Consider the following 27705-nt stretch of genomic DNA (forward strand, 5'->3'; position numbering starts at 1 on the left):
CTCCGCCCAATGAGGGCTTGCCACGTCACCCTCCCCCGCTGCCGCAGCCAACCGGACAACGCCACCTCGTACCGCGCCTCTCTCTCCTCCGCCGCGGCCCGTGGGGCCCGAGGCAGGCCCGCCCGGGCCCGAAGCCGCCCGCCGCCGCACTCGCACGCCCATCACGCCAGCTCCGTCGATCAGATCCCGCGCCTCCATAACCGGCGGAGCTCTGCCGCCTCCGAGCCTCGTCGTCGGCGACGCCCATCCCCGCCGTCCCGCATGCCGCCCCTTCGCCTCTGCCGGTCGCCAGCTCCACCCCACCGCCCTCCGTCGCGCCTCCTCGCCGCAGTCACCTCACTGCCCAGCGCCGGCAACCGCCCCGGCGGCCTCTCCTTCATCTTCCTCGAGCAGCAGCTCCAGCCACCGCGTGCAATAGCTCCGGTGACGTTCCGGCCCCGCCTCGGTTTCCGTGCATGATCTGGATCCAGATCTGGATCATGAGGTTGACCTAATTTCCCCCGAAACCTAGCATTTTTGCATTCTTCCACATGCCATAACTTCCTCATCGTAGCTCTGATCTGTGCGTGTAGCATATCAAAATGTTCGCCTCGACGAGTACATCATTTCATCTCATTGCATCATTCTCATTTGAGTTCATCTTGATGCCCGAAATGCTATTGGAAGAGGGCTATGCGATGATAGTTTCAGATCTGTTTCAGCAAATGGCCTGTTGTCATTTTTGCCATGATTAATGTGTGCATGCTGTGATCCTGAGCTCTACATGTGTTTTGATGTATGCCATGCCATCTTTACAGGGGTGTATGCCATGTATTTTTGTGATCTTTGTGGCGACTAGCACAAGCATGCAAAGTCGGTTACTCATTGATGCTGATTTCAGGGACTTAGAATTTCACTAAGTCCTTGCCCTGTCATTATTTTTATGCCATATGTTCATGTTGTTTCCTAGTGATCCATGCCTCTTTTGAGGATGATCAGTAAGGATGTTTTGTAGATAATGTTGTGCTCTATCCATGCATGTCTTTGTTTGCACTTATAGAGCACCTTAGCTTGAGTCAGTCGAGCTTTACTTTTGCTATAAAATGTTCCTGGAAGATTGTTAACATGTTTAGCGATTTTGCCGAGCTTGTTGTTATTGATCCGTGCATGCTATGTTGTTGTTCTTGCCATGTCTAGCTTAGTCATGTCTTCTTGCTGGGTGTATGCTTAGTTTGTCATGCAATGCCTCGTAGTGAGTGCATCGAGCTCGTAAACATGCCTACTTGTTAATCTGTTTTGCATGCTCCAGTTTTTCACTAAGTCTGAATCTGTTATCGTTTATTGCCATGTTCACATGCTTGCAATTGTATCCCTTTTGGCTCATGGTCACTAAGGGACTTTTGTTGTATGCTTTGAGTAGCTTCATGCCATGCCTTGCTTTACCATGATATGTTCCTGTAGCATGTAGTTATCATGCTCTAAACATTGCTTCCTGATGATAAATTCCGACATGCTGTTAATTTCACAAAGTCTGAAACCTGTTATCTTTTGCACTTTTGCCATGCTTGTTTGAGCTTGTTATTGAGTGAATTAGCCGTAGCATCATGACCGGTGCCATATTTGTTTTCCTTGCCATTTCCAAACCGTGCATCCGATTCCAGTGATATTAATATCGTTTTCGACCAAAATCACCTCAACTTTCCAGTGGCACTCTTGGATTTCCAAGTAGAGGCCAGGTTCAATCATTCCTTTCCAAATCATGCATATGCATCACATACCGCATCCCGCATATCATGCCATGTTCATGTGTTGGTTGTTTACTATGTTGTGTGCTTCTTTCTGGTGTTGCTTCTTCAGGTTAGTTCCGTTAACATCGAGTTGGTGAGGACCCGCTCGACTACGTACGTTTGTATTCTTCATGGACTCATTCTTCTTCCTTGCGGGATTTTAGGCAAGATGACCATACCCTCGAAATCACTTCTATCTTTGCTTTCTAGATGCTTGCTCTTTTGCTATGCCTATGCTACGATACCTACCACTTGCTTATCATGCCTCCCATATTGTTAAGGCAAGCCTCTAACCCACCTTGTCCTAGAAAACCGTTGTTTGGCGATGTTACCGCTTTGCTCAGCCCCTCTTATAGCGTTGCTAGTTGCAGGTGAAGATTGGAGTTCGTTCCTTGTTGGAACATGTTTATTGTTGGGATATCACAATATTATCTTGTTTATCTTAATGCACCTATATACTTGGTAAAGGGTGGAAGGCTCGGCCTTATGCCTGGTGTTTTGTTCCACTCTTGCCGCCCTAGTTTCCATCATATCGGTGTTATGTTCCCGGATTTTGCGTTCCTTACATGGTTGGGTTATAATGGGAACCCCTTGATAGTTCGCCTTGAATAAAACTCCTCCAGCAATGCCCAACATTGGTTTTACCATTCGCCACCTAGCCTCTTTTTCCCCTGGGTTCCGCGGACTCAAGGTTCATCTTTATTAAACCCCACTGGGCCAGTGCTCCTCTGAGTGTTGGTCCGACCGAGTAGACTGCGGGGCCACGTCGGGGCAACTTGAGGGTTGGTTTTACTTGTAGGACGTCTCATCTGAGTGTGCCCTGAGAACGAGATATGTGCAGCTCCTATCGAGATTTGTGGGCACATTCGGGCGGTGTTGCTGGACTTGTTTTACCATTGTCGAGGATGTCTTTTAACCGGGATGCCGAGTCTGATCGGGTTGTCTTGGAAGAAGGAATAACCTTCGTTGACCATGAGAGCTTGTGATGAGCTAAGTTGGGACACCCCTGCAGGGATTTGAACTTTCGAAAGCCATGCCCGCGGTTATGGGCAGATCGGAATTTGTTAATGTCCGGTTGTAGAAAACTTGAAGTTGATCTTAATTAAAATACATCAACCGCGTGTGTTACCGTGATGGTCTCTTTCCGGCGGAGTCCTGGAAGTGAACACGGTGTTGGAGTTATGTTTGCCGTAGGTTGTTCTAGGATCACTTCTTGATCATAGTTATTCGTTCGTGCTTTTGCCTTCTCTTCTCGCTCTCTTTTGCGTATATGTACCAAATATGCTAGTCGCTTGCTGCAGCTCCACCTCATACCTTTACCTTACCCATAAGCTTAAATAGTCTTGATCGCGAGGGTGTGAGATTGCTGAGTCCCCGTGACTCACAGATACTTCCAAAACCAGCTTGCAGGTGCCGTTGAACCGTGCAGGTGATGCAACCAAGCTCAAGGAGGAGCTCGATGGAGTTTGTGTTCATTATGTTGTTCCGTTTCCAGTTGATCAGTAGTGGAGCCCAGTCGGGACGATTGGGGATCTGTGTAGCATTTGGGGTAGTCTTCTTTTATTTTGGTTCCGTAGTCGGACCTTGATTGTATCTGGATGATGTAATGCTTTATTCATGTATTGTGTGTAGTGGCGATTGTAAGCCAACTATGTATCTCTTTCCCTTATGTATTACATGGGTTGTGTGAAGATTACCTCACTTGCAACATTGCTTTCAATGCGGTTATGCCTCTTAGTCGTGCTTCGACACATGGGAGATATAGCCGCATCGAGGGCGTTATAAGTTGGTATCAGAGCCTTCCCCGACTTAGGAGCCCCCTGCTTGATCAAATCGCTGGCGTTGTTGAGTCTAGAAAAATGTTTTGAGTCTTATAGGATTATATATATCGGAGAGTTAGGAATTCTTTTTACTCCTCAGTCCCTTCGTCGCTCTGGTGAGGCATCCTGACATAGAGTTTTGACTCTTCTCTTCTCAAATTTCATTTTTTAGGATCACGCAGGTATCTTGGAATCGTTCCGATGGTTTTGTGACGAGAACATTGTTCTTGGTGCCTCCTGACATTTGGGGGTTGTGGTAGTGTCCCGGGGAGTTGAGCTCCGAGGTGTTGTCGTCACAATTTTATCATTGCAGGTCTGGAATACCTGAGTTCGCCGACATCGAAAATCTCTTTTATGCAGTTGTTGGTGAGATAACCTCGACGCCACCTAGTATTGGGGCGGGAGTTCGGGAGTATTGCCATAACTCGTATAATGGATGCTTTTCGAATGTTGAGGTAAACGATTTCCGAAGGTTTCTTGGATATGTGTTGAAGGATGGATACAACTGGATGTAGGATTTTCTAGTTTTGGGTGAGATATTATGCTTCCCCTGTATCCCCAACACCTGATTGCATAACTGAAAAGTTTCGAGAGTTTATAAGTGGGAATTCAAGTAGCTCTTAGGATATCTTTCCGACAGATGTATGATATGAAATTGGGGTTCGACGTCTAGTGGTCCGCCTATCCACGGTTGGTTTTACAGTGGTCTCGTTGTGTATTAAAGAGTCCTTGGCTATGCCGACTCGGGGACTCTTCATATGTCATGTGAACTGCCTTGTACATGATGGTGCTATACGATCGAGCCCGTGTAGGCCCCACGACGAAAACTTTGGACGAAATCTCTATCATATGTTTGTTCCGGCTTATTCTGCAAGCCAATCCTTTGTTTTGTTTTGAGTTGTGGTATTCGAGTTGCTTCGAAGTCAGATGTGGATTCCATACCTTTCCGAAGTCGTGTTCTCATATTTCTGTGGGAGTACTAATCCCTCTTGATCATTGAGATTGTCATGTCAATCCTTTTCACCGGTGCGTTTCTCTTCAAGTGGATTCGATCATTTCAACATCCGCAAGATCAAGTATCAGTTTCTTCTGAACGGTGTTTGTTTCATCCGTCTCCAAGTTGACTTTGTTTTTCCCACCCACCCACCCTTTTTCTTCGAGGACTAAGATTTCTTAATCAAGTATCTTTTTAATCATGTGAAGTCTCTCCATTCTTTTTCGTCAATATTCTTACCCGGTGGTTCTCATGAAGATGTTCTACTAGCTTATCACTCTTGCTCTTTTTCTCCTCCGGTGGATTCAATTCAAGCTTTGGTGTCGATCATATCCTTTTCCCTCGTTTCAAATACCTTCTCATGCCGGTGCACCTCATATTCATTCATTTCTAGCTATTCTTTTGTTCCGGAGTGCTCAAGATATCTCAAAGATTCATGTTTCCACTCTGCTTTCGTTCAAACTCTTTCGAGGATGTTACCTCATTCAAGTCATTTAACTCAACCAGCGCAATCTATCTTTTAAATCGTTCAACGGTGTATCTTTTCAGTGGGACCTAACCCACAGGTCTTTTTCTAGGATCTTACTTGACTCTTCTAATTTTTCCCAGAGATATTATCAAATGCTTTTCCAAGTTTGACGTAAGAATGAGTTATCATCAGTCAAATGCATTTCTCCAAGATCTTCCAAATTCTTTTCGTCGTTGGTTCAACCTTTCTATTCGTCATCCAGGAGTGCCTCAATGATTCATGGTGGTGCTTCTCATTATCATTCTCAGATTTTGAAGATGAAGAAGATGTTTCTCTCTCAATCTTGCTCCATTCTCTTCAAGATTCGTGGTGCTAGCTTTACACCACCCTCTCATAATTGTTTTTCGATTGTGGAAATTCCTTTCACCCATCCGGAGTAATTCAGAGTATTTTTTTAGTTTGTTTTTCCGAAGCCCATCATCTCAGAATTATTCATTCCAACTTTCAGCTCTCGTTATCCAAATCTTACCGGTGCATCGTTCAAGTGATCTCTAATCAGCTCGTGTTCTCTTTGTTCTCATGTATCTAAAATTCTCTCAAGCATCTTCGTTTATTGACTAATCCTTCCCGGTGGTTTTCATGTTTTATTCATTCTTTTTCAATTCTTACGGTGGTTTGTTCAAGATTCCTCTTCTTACGTTATCATATCAATTCTTTCGTTCTTTCAAATCCTACCGGTGGATCATTGAAGACCTTCCCAAGTCTGACGCTATATCTATCTTAATCCTTTCCACGAGAATAAGTAGTATGACAAATCCGTTTCTTGTCATCAATTAAATTGGTGAAGGATACGCATAATATAATTCTTATTCTTGTTTCATCCAAGTGATAAATTCCTTCCTTCGGAGTTTGTTCATCTTTTCTTTCTCGGAGTTCCAAGCTCTAATTATCATGGAGATCCATCTAAATCATTACAAGGTTTCACCTTGTGTTTTCTACTTCTCGTTCTTTTCGTTATCCTTTTGTTTACCGGAGTTCTTCATGGAGGCGCTACATGATGGTTCATAAAGAATTTAATTCCTTTTCGAAGTGTTCATCGAGATTCTTTTTCAGACAAGTTCATGTATTCTTCATCTTTCATTCCGAAGTGCAATTCATCCTACCTTATCTTTTGAGGTGGTGTTACATCATTTTTGACAATTGCTTGGTGTTTCATGATTCACAAGTTGTCCGGGATGACATATTGTAAACCCATCATTCTCAATTCGTTCATCAGATCCTTTGCAACCAAACAATCTCTTCATTGGAATTATCTTGGGTTATATTTCACCTAAAGCTTTCCCTAAGGATTATTGCTATTTATGGTGCTCATAAGTGACCTAAGTTCTTTTATCCTCCCGATGAAATATTTTCTCGTCTCCTTGTGGATATCAATCCAATCTATCGTTTCCGGCAGTGGCAGAATTTCAACTCAGTTTTGAGATGTTTTCCATAAGCCCACAACAAGCTTACTCTTTTCGTTGTTGGTTTTCCAACAACTCGGTTCTAGCATTTGTTGTAAGCATGCTCTCTCAAGATCGTGTTTCCCTTTGTTCATTCCATTCCATTCTTACTTTTGTTCCAGAGGCATTGTGATGTTGCTGTCTTCAACCCATCTTCTTGTTTTGTCGGGATCGTGTTCTTTTCTTGGTTTTTCCATTTAACCGGAGTGTTGTGACCTTTTGCTCAAGTTCTTTTGCCTTATCAAGCCTTGCACCTCTTTTCAACCGGAGTGCTGTCCGAGATCTTTCTTACCCCTTGTTCCATTCATTAAATAGTTCCGGAGGCAGTATGTTGTGAATTCATCAAGTATCTTCTCATCTTACCAAGTTCTTATTCAATTCCTTTTCTTTTCAACCGGAGTGCTGCCCGAATTTGTTCTTTCTTGTTCCTTTATCCTAACGGAGTGTTTTCAACTTCGTCATCTCCGTTGTATTCTTTTCTCGAAATGGCTTAACCTTTTCAAGGTTCTTTGGTTTCACTCGTTTTTCAAAGGAGCAACTTAGTTTTACCTCTTCTCTTTCTCTTCCGTTTTTCCCTCCGGTGCCATTCTAGATCTCGGGACGAGATCCTTGTAGTGGTGGAGTGTTGTAACGCCCCGAGACCGATGTGCCAGGTGTCCTCCAGTTATTCGCTGTTGTTGCCTTGTCATTGCTTGCATGTCATGCATGTCATATCATGTCATCATGTGCATTGCATTTGCATACATGTTCGTCTCATGTGTCCGAGCATTTTCCCCATTGTCCGTTTTGCAATCCGGCGCTCCTATGTCCTACCTCTTTTCGTGTGTGGGTGTTTAACATTTTAGGATTGGACCGAGACTTGTCATGTGGCCTTGGTTTACTACCGGTAGACCACCTGTCAAGTTTCGTGCCATTTGGACTTCGTTTGATACTCCAATGGTTAACCGAGGGACCGAAAAGGCCTCGTGTGTGTTGCAACAGAACACCCCTCCAAAGTGGCCCAAAACCCACCAAAACCCCCTCCATCATCTCGGTCGTTCGATCACGATCGCGTGGCCGAAAACCGCACCTCATTTGGACTCTCCTAGCTCCCTCTACCTATATATATGTGGCTCTCCCCGAAAATTCGCGCAGTCTAACCCTAGTCTTCGTCCTCCTCCCGCAGCCGGACATGTCCGTTCCGTCGCCGGAAGTGTCCACCGCGCCTTCCACCTCACTCCGCCCAATGAGGGCTTGCCACGTCTCCCTCCCCCGCCGCTGCAGCCAACCCGACAGCGCCACCTCGTCCCACACCTCTCTCTCCTCCGCCGTGGCCCGTGGGGCCCGAGGCAGGCCCGCCCGGGCTCGAAGCCGCCCGCCGCCGCACTCGCGCACCCATCGCGCCAGATCCGCCGCCCAGATCACGAACAACATATATTGGAAGCCTATGTTTGGATATCAGAAGTGTTCCGGGTGAAATCGGGATTTTACCGGAGTACCGGGAGATTACCGGAACCCCCCGGGAGCTATATGGGCCTTAGTGGGCCTTAGTGAAAGAAGAAGAGAGGCGGCCAGGGCTGGGCCGCGCGCCCCTCCCCCCTAGTCCCAATAGGACAAGGAGAGAGGGGGCCGGCGCCCCCCTCCTCTCTCTCTCTCTCTCTCTTTTCCACCTCGCGAATCCTATTCCAACTAGGATTGGGGGAGAAGTCCTACTCCCGGAGGGAGTAGGACTCCTCCTGCCGCGCCCTATGATGGTTCGGCCGGCCTCCCCTCTTAAACCTTTATATACGGAGGCAGGGGCACCCCAGAAAAAAAAAGTTGATCCACGTGATCATATTCTTAGCCGTGTGCGGCGCCCCCTGCCACCATAGTCCTCGAGAATATTGTAGCAGTGCTTAGGCGAAGCCCTGCGATAGTAGTACATCAAGATCGTCACCACGCCGTCGTGCTGATGGAACTCTTCCCCGACACTTTGCTGGATCGGAGTCCGGGGATCGTCATCGAGCTGAACGTGTGCTAGAACTCGGAGGTGCCGTAGTTTCGGTGCTTGATCGGTCGGACCATGGAGACGTACGACTACATCAACCAAACGCTTCCGTTGTCGATCTACAAGGGTACATAGATCACACTCTCCCCTCTCGTTGCTATGCATCACCATGATCTTGCGTGTGCGTAGGAAAATTTTGAAATTACTACGTTCCCCAACAGTGGCATCCGAGCCTAGGTTTTATGTGTTGATGTTATATGCACAAGTAGAACACAAGTGAGTTGTGGGCGATATAAGTCATACTGCTTACCAGCATGTCATACTTTGGTTCGGCGGTATTGTTGGTTGAAGCGGCCCGGACCGACATTACGCGTACGCTTACGCGAGACCGGTTCCCCCGACGTGCTTTGCACATAGGTGGCTTGCGGGTGACAGTTTCTCCAACTTTAGTTGAACTGAGTGTGGCTATGCCCGGTCCTTGCGAAGGTTAAAACAGCACCAACTTGACAAACTATCGTTGTGGTTTTGATGCGTAGGTAAGATTGGTTCTTGCTTAAGCCCATAGCAGCCACGTAAAACTTGCAACAACAAAGTAGAGGACGTCTAACTTGTTTTTGCAGGGCATGTTGTGATGTGATATGGTCAAGACATGATGCTGAATTTTATTGTATGAGATGATCATGTTTTGTAACCGAGTTATCGGCAATTGGCAGGAGCCATATGGTTGTCGCTTTATTGTATGCAATGCAATCGCGCTGTAATGCTTTACTTTATCACTAAGCGGTAGCGATAGTCGTGGAAGCATAAGATCGGCGAGACGACAATGATGCTATGATGGAGATCAAGGTGTCGCGCCGGTGACGATGGTGATCATGACGGTGCTTCGGAGATAGAGATCACAGGCACAAGATGATGATGGCCATATCATAGCACTTATATTGATTGCATGTGATGTTTATCTTTTATGCATCTTATCTTGGTTTGATTGACGGTAGCATTATAAGATGATCTCTCACTAAATTATCAAGAAGTGTTCTCCCTGAGTATGCACCGTTGCGAAAGTTCTTCATGCTGAGACACCACGTGATGATCGGGTGTGATAGGCTCTACGTTCAAACACAACAGGTGCAAAACAGTTGCACACGCAGAATACTCAGGTTATACTTGACGAGCCAAGCATATACAGATATGGCCTCGGAACACGGAGACCAAAAGGTCGAGCGTGAATCATATAGTAGATATGATCAACATAGTGTTTGTTCACCAATGAAACCACTCCATCTCACGTGATGATCGAACATGGTTTAGTTGATTTGGATCACGTGATCACTTAGAGGATTAGAGGGATGTCTATCTAAGTGGGAGTTCTTTAAGTAATTTGACTAATTGAACTTAAATTTATCATCAACTTAGTACCTGATAGTATCTTGCTTATGTATGTTTGATTGTAGATAGATGGCCCGTACTGTTGTTCCGTTGAATTTTAATGCGTTCCTTGAGAAAGCAAAGTTGAAAGATGATGGTAGCAATTACACGGACTGGGTCCGTAACTTGAGGATTATCCTCATTGTTGCACAGAAGAATTACATCCTGGAAGCACCGCTGGGTGCCAGGCCTGCTGCAGGAGCAACGCCAGATGTTATGAACGTCTGGCAGAGCAAAGCTGATGACTACTCGATAGTTCAGTGTGCCATGCTTTACGGCTTAGAATCGGGACTTCAACGACGTTTTGAACGTCATGGAGCATATGAGATGTTCCAGGAGTTGAAGTTAATATTTCAAGAAAATGCCCAGATTGAGAGATATGAAGTCTCCAATAAGTTCTATAGCTGCAAGATGGAGGAGAACAGTTCTGTCAGTGAGCATATACTCAAAATGTCTGAGTATAATAATCACTTGATTCAGATGGGAGTTAATCTTCCAGATGATTGCGTCATTGACAGAATTCTCCAATCACTGCCACCAAGCTACAAGAGCTTCATGATGAACTATAATATGCAAGGGATAAATAAGACTATTCCCGAGCTCTTCGCAATGCTGAAAGCTGCGGAGGTAGAAATCAAAAAGGAGCATCAAGTGTTGATGGTCAACAAGACCACTAGTTTCAAGAAAAAGGGCAAAGGGGAGAAGAAGGGGAACTTCAAGAAGAACAGCAAGCAAGTTGCTGCTCAAGAGAAGAAACCCAAGTCTGGACCTAAGCCTGAAACTGAGTGCTTTTACTGCAAGCAGACTGGTCACTGGAAGCGGAACTGCCCCAAGTATTTGGCGGATAAGAAGGATGGCAAGGTGAACAAAGGTATCTGTGATATACATGTTATTGATGTATACCTTACTAATGCTCGCAGTAGCACCTGGGTATTTGATACTGGTTCTGTTGCTAATATTTGCAACTCGAAACAGGGACTACGGATTAAGCGAAGATTGGCTAAGGACGAGGTGACGATGAGCGTGGGAAACGGTTCCAAAGTCGATATGATCGCAGTCGGCACGCTACCTCTACATCTACCTTCGGGATTAATATTAGACCTAAATAATTGTTATTTGGTGCCAGCGTTAAGCATGAACATTATATCTGGATCTTGTTTGATGCGAGACGGTTATTCATTTAAATCAGAGAACAATGGTTGTTCTATTTATATGAGTAATATCTTTTATGGTCATGCACCCTTGAAGAGTGGTCTATTCTTATTGAATCTCGATAGTAGAGACACACATATTCATAATGTTGAAGCCAAAAGATGCAGAGTTGATAATGATGGTGCAACTTATTTGTGGCACTGCCGTTTAGGTCATATCGGTGTAAAGCGCATGAAGAAACTCCATACTGATGGACTTTTGGAACCACTTGATTATGAATCACTTGGTACTTGCGAACCGTGCCTCATGGGCAAGATGACCAAAACACCGTTCTCCAGTACTATGGAGAGAGCAATAGATTTGTTGGAAATCATACATACAGATGTATGTGGTCCGATGAATATTGAGGCTCGTGTCGGATATCGTTATTTTCTCACCTTCACAGATGACTTAAGCAGATATGGGTATATCTACTTAATGAAACATAAGTCTGAAACATTTGAAAAGTTCAAGGAATTTCAGAGTGAAGTTGAAAATCATCATAACAAGAAAATAAAGTTTCTACGATTTGATCGTGGAGGAGAATATTTGAGTTATGAGTTTGGTGTACATTTGAAACAATGCGGAATAGTTTCGCAACTCACGCCACCCGGAACACCACAGCATAATGGTGTGTCCGAACGTCGTAATCGTACTTTACTAGATATGGTGCGATCTATGATGTCTCTTACTGATTGACCTCTATCGTTTTGGGGTTATGCTTTAGAGACGGCCGCATTCACGTTAAATAGGGCACCATCAAAATCCGTTGAGATGACGCCTTATGAACTATGGTTTGACAAGAAACCAAAGTTGTCGTTTCTGAAAGTTTGGGGCTGCGATGCTTATGTGAAAAAGCTTCAACCTGATAAGCTCGAACCTAAATCAGAGAAATGTGTCTTCATAGGATATCCAAAGGAAACTATTGGATACACCTTCTATCACAGATCCGAAGGCAAGACTTTTGTTGCTAAATTCGGAAACTTTCTGGAGAAGGAGTTTCTCTCGAAAGATGTGAGTGGGAGGAAAGTAGAACTTGATGAGGTAACTGTACCTGCTCCCTTATTGGAAAGTAGTACATCACAGAAAACTGTTTATGCGACACCTACACCAATTAGTGAGGAAGCTAATGATAATGATCATGAAACTTCAGGACAAGATACTACTGAACCTCATAGATCAACCAGAGTGAGATCAGCGCCAGAGTGGTACGGTAATCCTGTTCTGGAAATCATGCTGCTAGATCATGATGAACCTACGAACTATGAAGAAGCGATGGTGAGCCCAGATTCTGCAAAATGGCTTAAAGCTATGAAATCTGAGATGGGATCCATGTATGAGAACAAAGTATGGACTTTGGTTGACTTGCCCGATGATCGGCAAGCAATTGAGAATAAATGGATTTTCAAGAAGAAGACTGACGCTGACGGTAATATTACTGTCTACAAAGCTCGACTTGTCGCAAAAGGTTTTCGACAAGTTCAAGGGGTTGACTACGATGAGACCTTCTCACCCGTAGCGATGCTTAAGTCTGTCCGAATCATGTTAGCAATTGCCACATTTTATGATTATGAAATTTGGTAGATGGATGTCAAAACTGCATTCCTGAATGGATTTCTGGAAGAAGAGTTGTATATGATGCAACCGGAAGGTTTTGTCGATCCGAAGGGAGCTAATAAAGTGTGCAAGCTCCAGCGATCCATTTATAGACTGGTGCAAGCCTTTCGGAGTTGGAATAAACGCTTTGATAGTGTGATCAAAGCATTTGGTTTTATACAGACTTTTGGAGAAGCCTGTATTTACAAGAAAGTGAGTGGGAGCTCTGTAGCATTTCTGATATTATATGTGGATGACATATTACTGATTGGAAATGATATAGAATTTCTGGATAGCATAAAAGGATACTTGAATAAGAGTTTTTCAATGAAAGACCTCGGTGAAGCTGCTTACATATTAGGCATAAAGATCTATAGAGATAGATCAAGACGCTTAATTGGACTTTCACAAAGCACATACCTTGACAAGATTTTGAAAAGGTTCAAAATGGATCAAGAAAAGAAAGGGTTCTTACCTGTGTTACAAGGTGTAAAGTTGAGTCAGACTCAATGCCTGACCACTGCAGAAGATAGAGAGAAAATGAAAGATGTTCCCTATGCTTCAGCCATAGGCTCTATCATGTATGCAATGCTGTGTACCAGACCTGATGTGTGCCTTGCTATAAGTTTAGCAGGGAGGTACCAAAGTAATCCAGGAGTGGATCACTGGACAGCGGTCAAGAACATCCTGAAATACCTGAAAAGGACTAAGGATATGTTTCTCGTATATGGAGGTGACAAAGAGCTCATCGTAAACGGTTATGTTGATGCAAGCTTTGACACTGATCCGGATGATTCTAAATCGCAAACCGGATACGTGTTTACATTAAACGGTGGAGCTGTCAGTTGGTGCAGTTCTAAACAAAGCGTCGTGGTGGGATCTACATGTGAAGCGGAGTACATAGCTGCTTCGGAAGCAGCAAACGAAGGAGTCTAGATGAAGGAGTTCATATCCGATCTAGGTGTCATACCTAGTGCATCGGGTCCAATGAAAATCTTTTGTGACAATACTGGTGCAATTGCCTTGGCAAAGGAATCCAGATTTCACAAGAGAACCAAACACGTCAAGAGACGCTTCAATTCCATCCGGGATCTAGTCCAGGTGGGAGACATAGAGATTTGCAAGATACATACGGAGCTGAATGTAGCAAACCCGTTGACTAAGCCTCTTCCACGAGCAAAACATGATCAACACCAAAGCTCCATGGGTGTTAGAATCATTACTGTGTAAATCTAGATTATTGACTCTAGTGCAAGTGGGAGACTGAAGGAAATATTCCCTAGAGGCAATAATAAAGTTATTATTTATTTCCTTATATCATGATAAAAGGTTTATTATTCATGCTAGAATTGTATTAACCGGAAACATAATACATGTGTGAATACATAGACAAACAGAGTGTCACTAGTATGCCTCTACTTGACTAGCTCGTTAATCAAAGATGGTTATGTTTCCTAACCATGGACAAAGAGTTGTCATTTGATTAAACGGGATCACATCATTAGCTGAACGATCTGATTGACATGACCCATTCCATTAGCTTAGCACCCGATCATTTAGTATGTTGCTATTGCTTTCTTCATGACTTATACATGTTCCTATGACTATGAGATTATGTAACTCCCGTGTGCCGGAGGAACACTTTGTGTGCTACCAAATGTCACAACGTAACTGGGTGATTATAAAGGTGCTCTACAGGTGTCTCCAAAGGTACATGTTGGGTTGACGTATTTCGAGATTAGGATTTGTCACTCTGATCGTCGGAGAGGTATCTCTGGGCCCTCTCGGTAATGCACATCACTTAAGCCTTGCAAGCAATGCAACTAATGAGTTAGTTGCGAGATGATGTATTATGGAACGAGTAAAGAGACTTGCCGGTAACGAGATTGAACTAGTTATTGGATACCGACGGTCGAATCTCGGGCAAGTAACATACCGATGACAAATGGAACAACGTATGTTGTTATGCGGTCTGACCGATAAAGATCTTCGTAGAATATGTAGGAGCCAATATGGGCATCCAGGTCCCGCTATTGGTTATTGACCGGAGACATGTCTCGGTCATGTCTACATTGTTCTCGAACCCATAGGGTCCGCACACTTAAGGATTCGATGACAGTTATATTATGAGTTTATACGTTTTGATGTACCGAAGGTTGTTCGGAGTCCCGGATGTGATCACGGGCATGATGAGGAGTCTTGAAATGGTCGAGACATAAAGATTGATATATTGGAAGCCTATGTTTGGATATCGGAAGTGTTCCGGGTGAAATCGGGATTTTACCGGAGTACCGGGAGATTACCGGAACCCCCCGGGAGCTATATGGGCCTTAGTGGGCCTTAGTGAAAGAAGAGGAGAGGCGACCAGGGCTGGGCCGCGCGCCCCTCCCCCCTAGTCCGAATAGGACAAGGAGAGAGGGGGCCGGCGCCCCCTCCTTTCTCTCTCTCTCTTTTCCACCTCGCGAATCCTATTCCAACTAGGATTGGGGGAGAAGTCCTACTCCCGGAGGGAGTATGACTCCTCCTGGCGCGCCCTATGATGGCCGGCCGGCCTCCCCCCTTGAACCTTTATATACGGAGGCAGGGGCACCCCAGAAAAAAAAAGTTGATCCACGTGATCATATTCTTAGCCGTGTGCGGCGCCCCCTGCCACCATAGTCCTCAATAATATTGTAGCGGTGCTTAGGCGAAGCCCTGCGACAGTAGTACATAGAGATCGTCACCACGCCATCGTGCTGACGGAACTCTTCCCCGACACTTTGCTGGATCGGAGTCCGGGGATCGCATCGAGCTGAATGTGTGCTAGAACTCGGAGGTGCCGTAGTTTCGGTGCTTGATCGGTCGGACCGTGGAGACGTACGACTACATCAACCAAACGCTTCCGTTGTCGATCTACAAGGGTACGTAGATCACACTCTCCTCTCTCGTTGCTATGCATCACCATGATCTTGCGTGTGCGTAGGAAAATTTTGAAATTACTACGTTCCCCAACAGAAACATTTTTTTCATGAAATACGGTGGCCCGGCCGGTGGATCCCTGCTGTCAGGTGGAGGAATCATTATTTTCCGCGTAATAAAGAGACACTTCCTTGCTGCCGCCATGGACCCAGCTGTCAGCCTCTCCACGTATAGTCGATGTCCGATGGAAGTCGTTCCTTGACCACGTTGACCACGCCGTGCCGAGAGCATCAGGGCGGTGGACGACGGTGAGGCCTAGGAAGGGGACGACGCGGAGCTAGTGAAGATGCGGCAGTGGATGCCCACGCGGAGAGGAGTATGAGGGTTCACTCGTTCGGCTGCGGTGTGAGGCTGCCGTCGCCGCAGGGCCTGGCCAGCGGTGGGAATAGTAGTGGGCGGTGAGGCCTTCACGGCAGCACAGCCGGCCACGGAAGGCAGGAGCAGGCGGCACGACCGGCGCTGCTTTGGGCGGCTGGAGCAAGAAGACCAGAGGTTGAAGATGCACTACGACCGTTGGATGGACATCGTACGGTCACTACAGCTAGAATCATTTATATTGACTAAGTTGACAAAGCCCTTGGTACGTCAACTTAGTAGGCCCACAGGTCAGCTTCCGAAACGGTGCGCCGCAGATGTCAGGGGGAGGAATCATTTTTTGGGCGGGTGAAGCTAGAATATTTGAGATTGAAGAAGAAGCACGGCATCCGTTGGATGGACATCCAACGGCCACTGCTGCTAGAACCGTGTGTTCACTATAAGTTGACAAAGCCTTGCATACGCGTCAACTCTGTTTTTTAGGGGACATGTCAACTTAGTAAGGCCAGAAGTGTGTGGCAGAGAACTTATTGCCCATTTGAGATTTGTAAGAATGTGTAGCCCATTTTTGAATTCTAATGGAATTACTACAGCCCATTTACAGTTTGTTAAAAGTACAGCCCATTTCAACCAACCGTTCAAAACAGAATTCAATAAAATTTCTCACATTTTGATGGGATCCGAAATATTTTTATCCTGAAATTTCTAGTCAGATTAAATACAATTTCAATATAGATTTATATTACGTAAAAATCCAACAAAACATTGCGCTCGCAACAATTAATGAAATTAAAATTTTCAATATCCAAAAATAATATTTTATAAAGTAATCACGTGTTTGGTGCATTTTTTATAGTTACTGCCCAGTTTTTATAATTACATCCCTTTTATTATTTCTTAAAGCCCATTTTCTTGTTAAGCCTAATGCATCCCTCCTAGGAAAGATTTGCAGCCCAGCGGGGCGGAGAATAACAACTTGACCTTGCCTGGGTATTCCTAAAAAAAGTATAGCTGGGCTAGCCATTTTCAGCTTGAAAAAAATTTAATATCTAGGCTGGATATCTGGCCTGGGCTAGATGGGCCACAGCCCGCCCAGTTAACACCTGCAGCGATGTTTTCATTGTTGCTCAGAGGAGAAAAATTAATATCTGGGCTAAACATCAAAAACCTCTGCAGTGCTCACACCTCAAAACACACAAATATTGCTCGAGCTGCTTGGTCCCAGCTGTCGGCCGCTTCTTGTGCAATTCTCTCATTTATTGACTACTACATAGGTTGACAATGGTGTGGGACCATGATATCAAGAAACCAGGAGGAAGCAAAATAAATTACTCCAGCGAGCGCTTCCACCTCTGCCTCGTTGTCTCCCGTGGAAACCCCTTTCCTCCCTTTTTTTGCTCGGGCAAGGACCAATGCATGCAGCACGTCCATGCAGTTATTAGGCAAGAAATAAAAGCGCTTTGCATGCTATGAATTACGATGGCCTGCATGGGTAGTTAATAAGGCATCCTCTTAACTGCTATGATTAAATGTTGTGTTTAGAAGAGAGAAATATTCTTCTTGTCCACCAATCTGCTTGCACCTAGGTCGTGATGCACCTTCTAATACGACTTATTCACCTAGACAGAGGGAGTATATATATATATATATATATATATATATATATATATATATATATATATATAAAATAAGGAGGCACTTGCGTACGTGAGGCTATGGACCTGGTGGGTCCCCATTGTGATCCTCTCCAAGTAAAGTCATCTCCTCGCCCGCGCGCGCTTTCCGCCCAAAACAGTCAGCGCCGCCCGCCCCGCTTCCCGATGCAGGCGACTGCTCCGCCTTCAAATGACACAAGTGCCGTCCGTCCGTCCATCTGCCACCCACATTAATGATACGCGGTTGCCGAGGCAGCTACTCCGGCGCCACACGTCCGTCCCTCCGCCCGCCCACCATTGCTATATAAACTGCTGCGCCGGCCATAGCCGCAGTCATCCGCATCTGTTCCCTTTCTCCTGTCCACACCACTACTACCCACCATGGCTTCCTCGCGCTCCAGCGCTCTTCGGGACGGGCATACGACGGACCACAAGGAGATGGCAACCATTGCTGCCGACCGGCTGGCCGACAGGCAGCCGGAGGACAACGACGTCCCAATGGAGAACATGGTAGTCGACGATCTGGCGCCAACCCCCTCCTCCGCGCCATCCTCGCCGGTGCATTGCACCATGCCATCGGCGAGGCCCGTTCCCAATATATGGACAGTGTCTGGCAGATGCGTCAGGAGCAGTTCCGGGAGGCGCAGGCCGACGCCGCCTACAACCACCATCTCCTCCAGGAGCACCTGCAGGCAGAGGAGCAGATCGCCGCGGAGCGGGCGGAGCAGGAGGCGCTACTCAACTCGTACCGCTCCGCCCGCAAGGGCCGCCTCGAGCGCTGGCGGTACCGCATGCGGGTGGCGGAGGCTGCGGCTGCGTACAAAGAGGCTAGAAAAGAGGGCAATGAAGCAGGCGAGGCGCTGTTTGGCGAGACCGAGGACGAGGCAGAGGATAATGCCGGCTCTGACGAGTCCCCGCTCTGCTGGCGTCGACGAGGCCCTGCTCCGCCGAGGCCCCGTGGCGCTAACAACGAGGCAGAGGACAATGCCGGCTCCGACGAGTGCCCGCTCTACTGGCGTCGACGAGGCCCTGCTCCGCCAAGGCCCCGCGGCCAACAACGAGGCAGAGGACACCGCTGGCTCTGCCGAGGCCCTGCCCCGCCAACAACGAGGCAGAGGACATCGCCGGCTCAGCCGAGGCCCCACCTTGCCGGCAACATGGGGGAGGATTTCCACTGCTCCGCTGAGGCGCCGCCCGCCGGCAACGAGACAGAGGACATCGCCGGCTCCGCAGAGGCTCCGCCCCGCTGCCAACGAGGCCGTGCCACACAGAAAACAAGGAAGAGTAGAACACGGTAGGTTGCCGCCGCTCGGGTCCAAGTAAGTCCACCACCGCTACCCTCCGGTCGAAGCAAAGCTAGGCGGGTTAACCATTGGCGGCCGGTTAGCTTCTTGGCAGCGACGTGGAGTCAGAGAGCAGCGCTTGAGAAGGACGCTGCTTCTACTTAACTGCTGGTGCAGTTGGCTGACTGACACATGGGCCCAACAGGCCACATGTCAGTTACGCAACTGCACCTGCAGTTTAGTCACTGAAGCTTCTGCTCGGCTCAGCGGGACACATGTGGGTAGCTTCAGTTAGTTAATTATACCTCCAGCGCACCCCTTTTTAGTTGAAGAATGTATGAAATGTAATGAAATCCGGCATGTTTATATGAAATCCGACCGTGTATGAATGAATTTATTTCGATTAGTTCGAATTCCTGTATCACTGGCATTGGATGAACATGCAAAACAATACGTACTAGCATTATTCCTAGGGTGATCACCTCGTTTGCAGCAGTTTCACATGTACTCCCTCCGGTCCTTTCTAGTCTGCATACAAGTTTTGTCTGCAATAAAAGTATCTCTACTTTGACCAATCTTATACAAAAAAGTATGCACTTTCACAATGTGCAAAGTAAAAAGGAACAGAAGGAGTACAAAGAGTTTGAGCAGCTTTTTAGCGTTTCTGTACATTGCCATCAAACACACAAGCCTGGAAATTCATAGAGAATATTCAAAACAATCGATGATTATGCATCTCAGTGACTCACATGTCAGAGGCAATATTTACTTCACAACTAAAGAATAAAGAAAAAAAATTGATCGACGCTGCTGACAGCAAAGGGCGTCCCATTCGAAAATATCAAACGCATGTCTTGCTAAAATCGATGAGCAAAATTTGACAAGGTTGTCCCATTCCAAAATATCAAATGCCTACGATTGTGGAATGGGCAGGGTTTGCCATCAGTTCGGACATTGACATGGCACCTCATGCTAAATAAACCAGTTGTTCTTTTTGTGCAGTTCCACCAAAATCAATCAAATTCGCGCGTAGCTTGTATGATTTCGCCCTTATATGTTGCAACGCCTTGAACTTATCGGCACCTCCTTTCTTGTGGTGGAAATGAATGATTCGATGTATTCATGAACATTTTGTGCAGTTCCCATTGAAATCAAGCTGAGCACCCCTGTTTGCACAAATACAAAAAAGTGATTAGTATAAAGCAAAATGTACTATGAATTGACAGTTTCAATAGGCACATACATGGTCCATGTAGAGCACACTTTTAGAAAAATGGAACTCACCAGAAAGAATCCTAGAACAACATTGTACTCGCGCATCACAACAAAAAAATGGAGATTTTGTCAGTCCTTCTGAGCTGAAGTTAGTTTGGTCTTGTGGGGAGTAATGTAACCATCCTTCAATTGCTCCTTCTAATGATAAGATAGATAGGTCTTCTTCATCCTGGCATAATCGGAACTAGTCACTTCACGTACTCCATATTCTTCTTCAGAGGAAGATGATCCTGTTGTGCAAAGACAAGAGGACTACTAAATGCTAGCATTATTGTTTGCTCGGAAAAAAGGAAAGGAAATATTTAAAACATCACAGATGAAGCACTTCTCAAGGACAATACCACTTTTTCATGACAGTATCTAAATAGTAGCACAACACCAATAGAGCTGACAAAGCTCAATCATATGGATGAAATCAGTGGGCGAGTACCAACCTTTGTCAGGAGGCTTATTGTGTAGAGCATACAGATGAAGAAATTCTCTGGAACCATCTGTTGCTATCTACAGTGGTGGCCATGCTTACTATATACTCCTCGATTAGTTTAATGTTTCCAACATCTTCTTGTGCAGTTCCACTAAAATATATGGTATCTTCAAAGAAGATCCCTGTTTGCACAAGTAGAGATAATTACATATTACATTAAGAGTGGCATCAAATCAGTGGCAAAACAATTGCTCGTTCCAGCCATAGCAATAAATTAAGATGCAAAACTATATCATTACTTGTGTCATCACATTTCCAGTGCTTCATTACATCACCGGGAGTTGATTTTTGTTTTTCTTCCGCTTGTTCTTTCCCTTCATCACTTGGTTCAATAACAGACAAGCTTCGCCTTCAATGTAAGATTTGGCCTGTCAATTAGGGAGCACAAGTATAGTACTAAACTTAATTTTTTGATGAAAGTTGCAAAATACAGGCCAGCAATTGTGAAATATCCTTATCTTACCTCAATGGGATATTACGGTGCACATACAGATTGGAAGTCTTGTCTCCATTTGTGCAGTTCACTAAAATCAAGCAACATTATCGTACAAGTAGCACAACATATGAATGCACACTATAGAATCATGTGAAAGAAGGCTAGTACTGACCTCTCATGATGCGGAATTCAAACAACTCACAAAAAGAAGATCTGAACCAAATTCGCCTTAACGGATAGGAAGTAAGATCTCCTCTTGTACAGTTCCACTAAGATCAAGCAATCAAGCAACATTTTCGGTGTGACATTTTGGTTGAACTGCACAAAACACACTTAAAACAAAAGTGTTCTGTGCAGTGCAACAAAAGGTCACAATGGCAACAAGGTGAAGCAGATAACCCTGTTTACACAGAGGTGCAAAGGAAACAATTAGTGGTCAATAACGGTGGATGACACAGAAGCCAACAAAAAGAAGCATCTACCTTATCTAATTGGGAAAGAAAGCAAGACAGTAGCATTTCTCAAACGGTGGCATTGATTAATATTAACATAGAGATTATATTAACAATAAAATTCGTTAAACATGTAATTTGCTTTTAACTGTGGCATTGCATCAATTTTCCAGCGGCATTATTAGAGGGTGTTTGTTTACAGGGACATTTTGGTGTAGGGACTAAAAAACTCTGTGTCAGTCCCATCTAAACCAAACAGGAGGGACTTTTAGGGACTAAAAGTGGGCATTTGGGACTAAAGAAAGAAGACCCCGATGGAGTCTTTTTGGGACTTTTTCCAATAGTTACCCCTACCACGCATCACACCTTGTCTCTATTAGTTCATTACAAGGGGTAACATGGTCTTTTAGCATGTCATTTAATACCCTATAGTCCATGTTTAGTCCCTAGAACCCAACAGGTAGGGACTAGGGAGTTTTTAACCAAACATGGCCTTAGATTAACAACAGCTAATGAGTTGCACGGGACAGTGGACGCATCAGCACCATGTGCATCTACCGATGTACTGTGGTCATGCACAGTCTGTTGCAACAGAGAACAAACAACCAAGGAGCATATTTGTGTTGCTCCCAGTTTTGTTATCTTTAGACACCTTTCCCTATGTGAGCGCAGCAAATCTAGTCCTGCTCAAACTCTACAGCCTTGTCCCTTCCTTTCCTTTTTGAACTAGTACTTTCGCCCCTTCCTTTCCTCTTTGAACCACGTCCTAGATTTATGCGATACAACTTTCCCCACTACTTTCCTCCATTCCTATCCTCTTTGAACCACGTCCTAGATTAATGCTATACAACTTTCCCCCTTCATTTCCTCTGTGAACCACGTCCTAGATTCATGCTATATACAACTTTTCCCACTACTTTCCCCCACTCCTTTCCTCTTTGAACCATGTCCTAGATTCATGGTATACATGCAGCTAGAGCAATGCATGTGGAGTAAGTAAATTATACCTTAAGGTCTTGGGGCGTGGTTCGGTGGGCGACGGGACGGCGGCGAAGAAGAAGGGGTCGGAGGCCCTCCCGCACCACCGCTGGGTGGAAAGTGAATAGCTGCACCGGTAGTCCCTCACCGACGGCGACAGCATTAAGCCTCCTTCCCTTCCCGGCGGATGGATCCTGCCGGCTCTTTGAGCAGCAGTGAGGGGAGAGAGAGGCCAATGAAGTCTTGTTTAGATCTGGAGAGGGTGAGAGAGTGTGAAGAGAGCAACTACAAGCGCTGAGGCTCCAGCGGGAGAGGGCGAGAGAGTGTGAAGAGAGCAACTACAAGCGCTGAGGCTCCAGCGTGTATATATATACTGGAGAGAGAGTGTGTGAAGCGTGTAAACCCTAGAAAACATTTTGACCAGTCAAAGAATCCTCCTGACACAAATTATGTGCAAGTGTAGTTATCGAACCCGAGACCTCAAGTTTGATGAGCGAATAGGCTAACCAGCTACACAACCCTCCCGTTATGTTCAACGAGAGGGAAATAACCTTTTATACATTCCTGCATTCGTGTGACAAGCATGCCATGTTTTTTTTTGTGTGTGTGGGAGTCATTGGGATTTCAATCATAATCGTGTCATATGGCTTTGGTGGTAAGACTATCCATAGTGGTACAGAAATAATGCAGCCTTAGTCACCTTACCTCTCTCCACATAGTACGTTGGGTCCAACAAACAAATTAATAAGAAAAATTAAAAGCGCCAGCGGTGTATCTTACCTCACACATCTCGCTACTGCTCGGGAACACTGTCTAATTGATCCCTCTATTCGATCACGTACTATTTTAAGTGAATCCTTATTATAACATGCACACAAATTTTGGGCACTTGTATTCGACTAAAGTTAGTGTGCCACCGTATCTCGTATACTTACTACTCCCCCCCGTCTAGGTGTAATAAGTCACGTTAAAAGGTGCAACGGGACCAAGGTGCTTGTGTGTGTGTGTGTTTAACAACATTTGTGTGTGTTAGAGAGAGCGACAGATCGACCTACTCCTACAGAGAGATGTTATGTAGTGTATGATTTTAGGCACGAGAGTCGGTGCATCCTCTCGTTTCCGAGCGTGTCCAGTAGGGACATGCGGACAGCTGCCACGCCTGCTCCTAACTAGCCTGGCCCACCCAAAGCCCCTCCATCGCCCGCGCGCGCTTCCCACCCAAAACGGTCAGCGCCGCTCCAAAGAATCGGTGCCGCATTCATGCCCGGGAAGAGCGGACGCGACCTCTCACTGGCGCAAGAGTGATGGTTGCTTCGTCCGTCCAACTTACTGCTGGATCTATGTGATTTGACGGCTCATTGGTCTTTATTACTGAGGTGGTAGGACTGCTGGATGTCCCACGCTTTCGGCAAAAGGAGGTAGGAGTATACTACTACTAGATTACAATTTTCTCCATACTTACAGCGGAGGCGTGCAAGAGCAGTGAAAACACGCAGGCTCAATGATTACATGGCCCACCTCACACTATCACCGTGCGACACCTAACTCTTTACATAGTACTCCCTCCGTTCCTACATATTACTAGATGATTCCCCGCGCGTTGGTGCGGAACAGCAGTATATCTCTCTGCGCAAAATTATCGATTTCATAGAACTAAAAAAACTCTATAACCGCATGACAAATGTGGTAGCCAAACTAAATAAACTCACATCATCATTTAGATCATCCCACGTAAGGAAAAAAGATCAGCCAACTCCTACTGCATAATGGGATTATATTTTTCTTTTTGACATGTCAATGGGACTTAAAAGTTCACTTACATGCATGCTACCGGTGCATGCTTGCATGAAGACATGTTGATGTGATTTAAAACCCACTCACATGCATGTGCCACAGTATTTCTGCATGCTTGCATGCGGCTTAGTGCGGAGCCTCTCAACGTCTAGATCAGACGGCTATTATGGACTGATTTACTTCATCTAACGGCTACATCAATTTTGATGACGTGGATCAAGGAGAGGATAGAGAATTCCTAGTAGTGGGGGCTAGCTATTACTAGTAGATAAGTCTTTGTAGAGATTCCACTACATATGGAACAAAATGAATGAATCTACACTTAAAATGCATCTATATACATCCGCATGTGGTTCATGGTGAAATCTCTACAAAGACTTGTATTTAGGAACGGAGGAAGTACTAGTATAGTATGTACTATAATTTATCAGCGAGATAAATTTGTACAATGCTATGAAGCTTCCGGCTTCTGTTACATGTATCTTGCGTCCAAGGTTGCCCGTTGCAACATTTCATCAAATACAAAGGAGACTAACATGCATGCTATTGCATCTCAATGATTGACAGATCATAGGAAATATGTACTCCCTCAGTTCCAAAATAAGTGTCTCAACTTTGTGCAAACTTTAGTACAAAGTTGTACTACTACTAAAGTTGACATTTATTTTGGAACAGAGGCAGCTAAAGAAAAAAACGATCCATGCAGTCCCTAGCCCTTGAACCGTGAACCCTGACCAGGCTTCAATTTGCTGGCAATGTTCGAGCTTCCTAATAAATTAAGTTTGCAACCTTTTGACCATCGGATCATTTTGTGCAGTTTCACCACAATCGAGATGAGCATCCCTGCGGCAAAGAAATTGAACAAGCGTGATTAGAATAAGATAACCGGGACTAGTTGATGAGACATAAACTCATCACAAATACAGTACGTAGAAGCCAGTAGAGGTATGTGCGGGGCAAAGAAATAGAGAAATATCCACAGGGAGTGATGTGGGCAGCTGGAGCAATGGTGCAAGCCGGCTGTAAAGGGAGTTGTACCTGAGGGACGTAGCTCAACCTTGAGGAGGGCGGCGGGAGGCGGCAACTGCACACGTCGCGACAGTGAGCAAGGGACGAAGGCAACATCACCGACTTTGTGAGAGAGAACGGCGGGGACCCCTCAAGACGCGCCGACAGTGGGTTTTCGCCGTCGGCGACGGCCATCGCATCTACACTAAGCATCCACCCCTTCCCCAAGCGGACGTGATCCGCCGGGATGTTAGAGATGTGGCCATAGTCATTTTGTGCGAGAGAGTGTGAAGAGAGCAACCCCAGCAAGCAACCGTGTAGGCTGGCCCGTAATGACTATGTATATAGTGGAGCGGTTTCCTTTTCTCTCCATATGAACCTATCATATTGCGTACGTGCCACTAAAGAAAAAAAAACTTTATTTATAAATGACGCAGCACCTACTACTCATTCTCCTATAACCTTGCGCTTGGAATCTCCAAAATATTAACCTTGCGATTGGCTCTTCGCCTTTTCGGGAAGTCGAGCAATAATGGTAGTGCAGTATATATCGTTCTGGCTATATGAGACCGAATGAATTGCTACACGTCCACCATGTGGGCGAGGGAGAGTGCTAGATACGGAGCAAAATGAGTGAATCTACACTCTAAAATACGTCTATATACATCAGTGTTTGGAGTATGTACTAGTAGTTCATATTAAAATCTACTAAAGGACATATATATTCGAAACAATATGATATAATCTCTATAACTAAGGTAGTAGGGATGAGGAGTAAACGGAGGGAGTAGTAAATTTTTCTCCTCGTCCTGCGAGCCACCGCGCGCATGGGCGAGGGAGCGGGCGTAAGGCGTAGTAAGCAAGCTTCACCTCATCCTGCGAGCCACCGCGTCCGTGGGCGGGGGAGACGGCGTACCAAGCAAGCTTCTCCTTATTCTGCGAGTTGACGTGATACATCAAAAATACTCCAGTGTATAGAGGCTTGTCTCTAAGGTAGGCCCCACACTATTAGGAAAACCCCTATAGATAGACATTTAGTACTAGCGTGGGTTTTTGGCCCGCGCTACTGTTATTTAGTAGTAGCGCGGCAGAAAAAACACGCTACTGGTATGACATAGTAGTAGCGCAGGCTCAAAAAACCCACGCTGCTACTAAATGATTTCCACCCTGCTCCCTCATCAGACAATAGTAATAGCGTGGGGTATAAAACTGCGCTACTGCTATATGGATAGTTGTAGCGCAGGTGAGACACACCGCGCTGCTACTATGCCACGAACCGTCCACTCCACGTACTCCCACGCCACCCACCCCGAGCCAGATCTAGATCGAGACCCCCTGCACCAGCGGCCTCCCGTCCCCACTTCCTCAACCTCCTCTCCTTTGCTGTCCACCGGACGCGCTCGGTTTGGGACGCAGGACCCTGAGGGCATCCTGGCGCCGCCGCAGCCGGGCCACATCTCGCGGCTCGAGTTCCGGCGCCGCCTCGACAGCGACGCCGACGTGCGCGCCGCCTTCAACCTCCAGGTCAAGGAGCAGCAGGAGCGCCGCCGCAAGGAGCGCGAGGTACGGTAATTCATTCATTGGCTGGCTGCCATTCCGTCCGTCGAGCACGTCCCCTTGCCGGCCTGAGCTGAGCTGACAAGATGACACGGCGTGGCTGCGTGCAGGCGCGGGTGATACCTGAGACGGACGCCGGGCTGGTGGAGTTCTTCCTGGACACGGACGCGCGGGAGATCGAGATCGAGATCGGCAGGCTCCGCCCCAGGCTCAACACGGCCTTCTTCGACCACATCCAGCGGGAGATCGCGCAGATCAAATTCGCGGTCACCAGGACAGCGGTCTGTACCAAACTGCATACATTTCTACCTGATGATTCCTCTGCTCCGTGTGGTAGATTTTGTTCCAATTGATCAATTCCAGCTTGATTTTGATATCTTCCGCGTGTGCACGCAGGCAAACGAAGACAGACTGATCGAGCTGGAGGCCATGCAGAAGGTCATCGGGGAGGGAGTCGGTCAGTGAGCAAAATCTTAACTCCATGAAACTTTCTGCATAATCCAAGCTAGCTCGATGACTTCTGTCTGTGTATCTCTATCTGTAACTGCTGTTCTTGCTCATGATGCAGAGGCCTATGACAAGCTGCAAAACGACCTGGTGACGGCCAAGGAGCGGCTCACCAACATCCTGCAATCCAAAGATAGGAAGAAAACGGTAAGATCTGAAACAACAAGACTTCAAAATGCTGTCACTTATCTGATATGAACCTGCTGAGTTTTTGTAATTGTGAATTGATGTTGCGCAGCTGCTCGACATGGTAATCTAGGCATGTGTGTGTTCG

General features: G+C 45.9%; 1 protein-coding gene across 1 annotated transcript; it reads left to right on the forward strand.

The window, feature by feature from the left end:
* The first annotated feature begins 261 nt into the window (after positions 1-261).
* Positions 262-27705, forward strand: LOC119315578. The gene is made up of 6 exons (XM_037590144.1): positions 262-445; positions 26611-26930; positions 27035-27205; positions 27321-27381; positions 27493-27578; positions 27670-27705. The coding sequence occupies exons 1-6, from the start codon at positions 262-264 to the stop codon at positions 27688-27690; spliced, it is 843 nt and encodes a 280-aa protein (XP_037446041.1). The 3' UTR covers positions 27691-27705.

The sequence above is a fragment of the Triticum dicoccoides genome, chromosome 6A, assembly GCF_002162155.2.
Source record: "Triticum dicoccoides isolate Atlit2015 ecotype Zavitan chromosome 6A, WEW_v2.0, whole genome shotgun sequence".
In the NCBI taxonomy this organism is placed as follows: Eukaryota; Viridiplantae; Streptophyta; class Magnoliopsida; order Poales; family Poaceae; genus Triticum; species Triticum dicoccoides.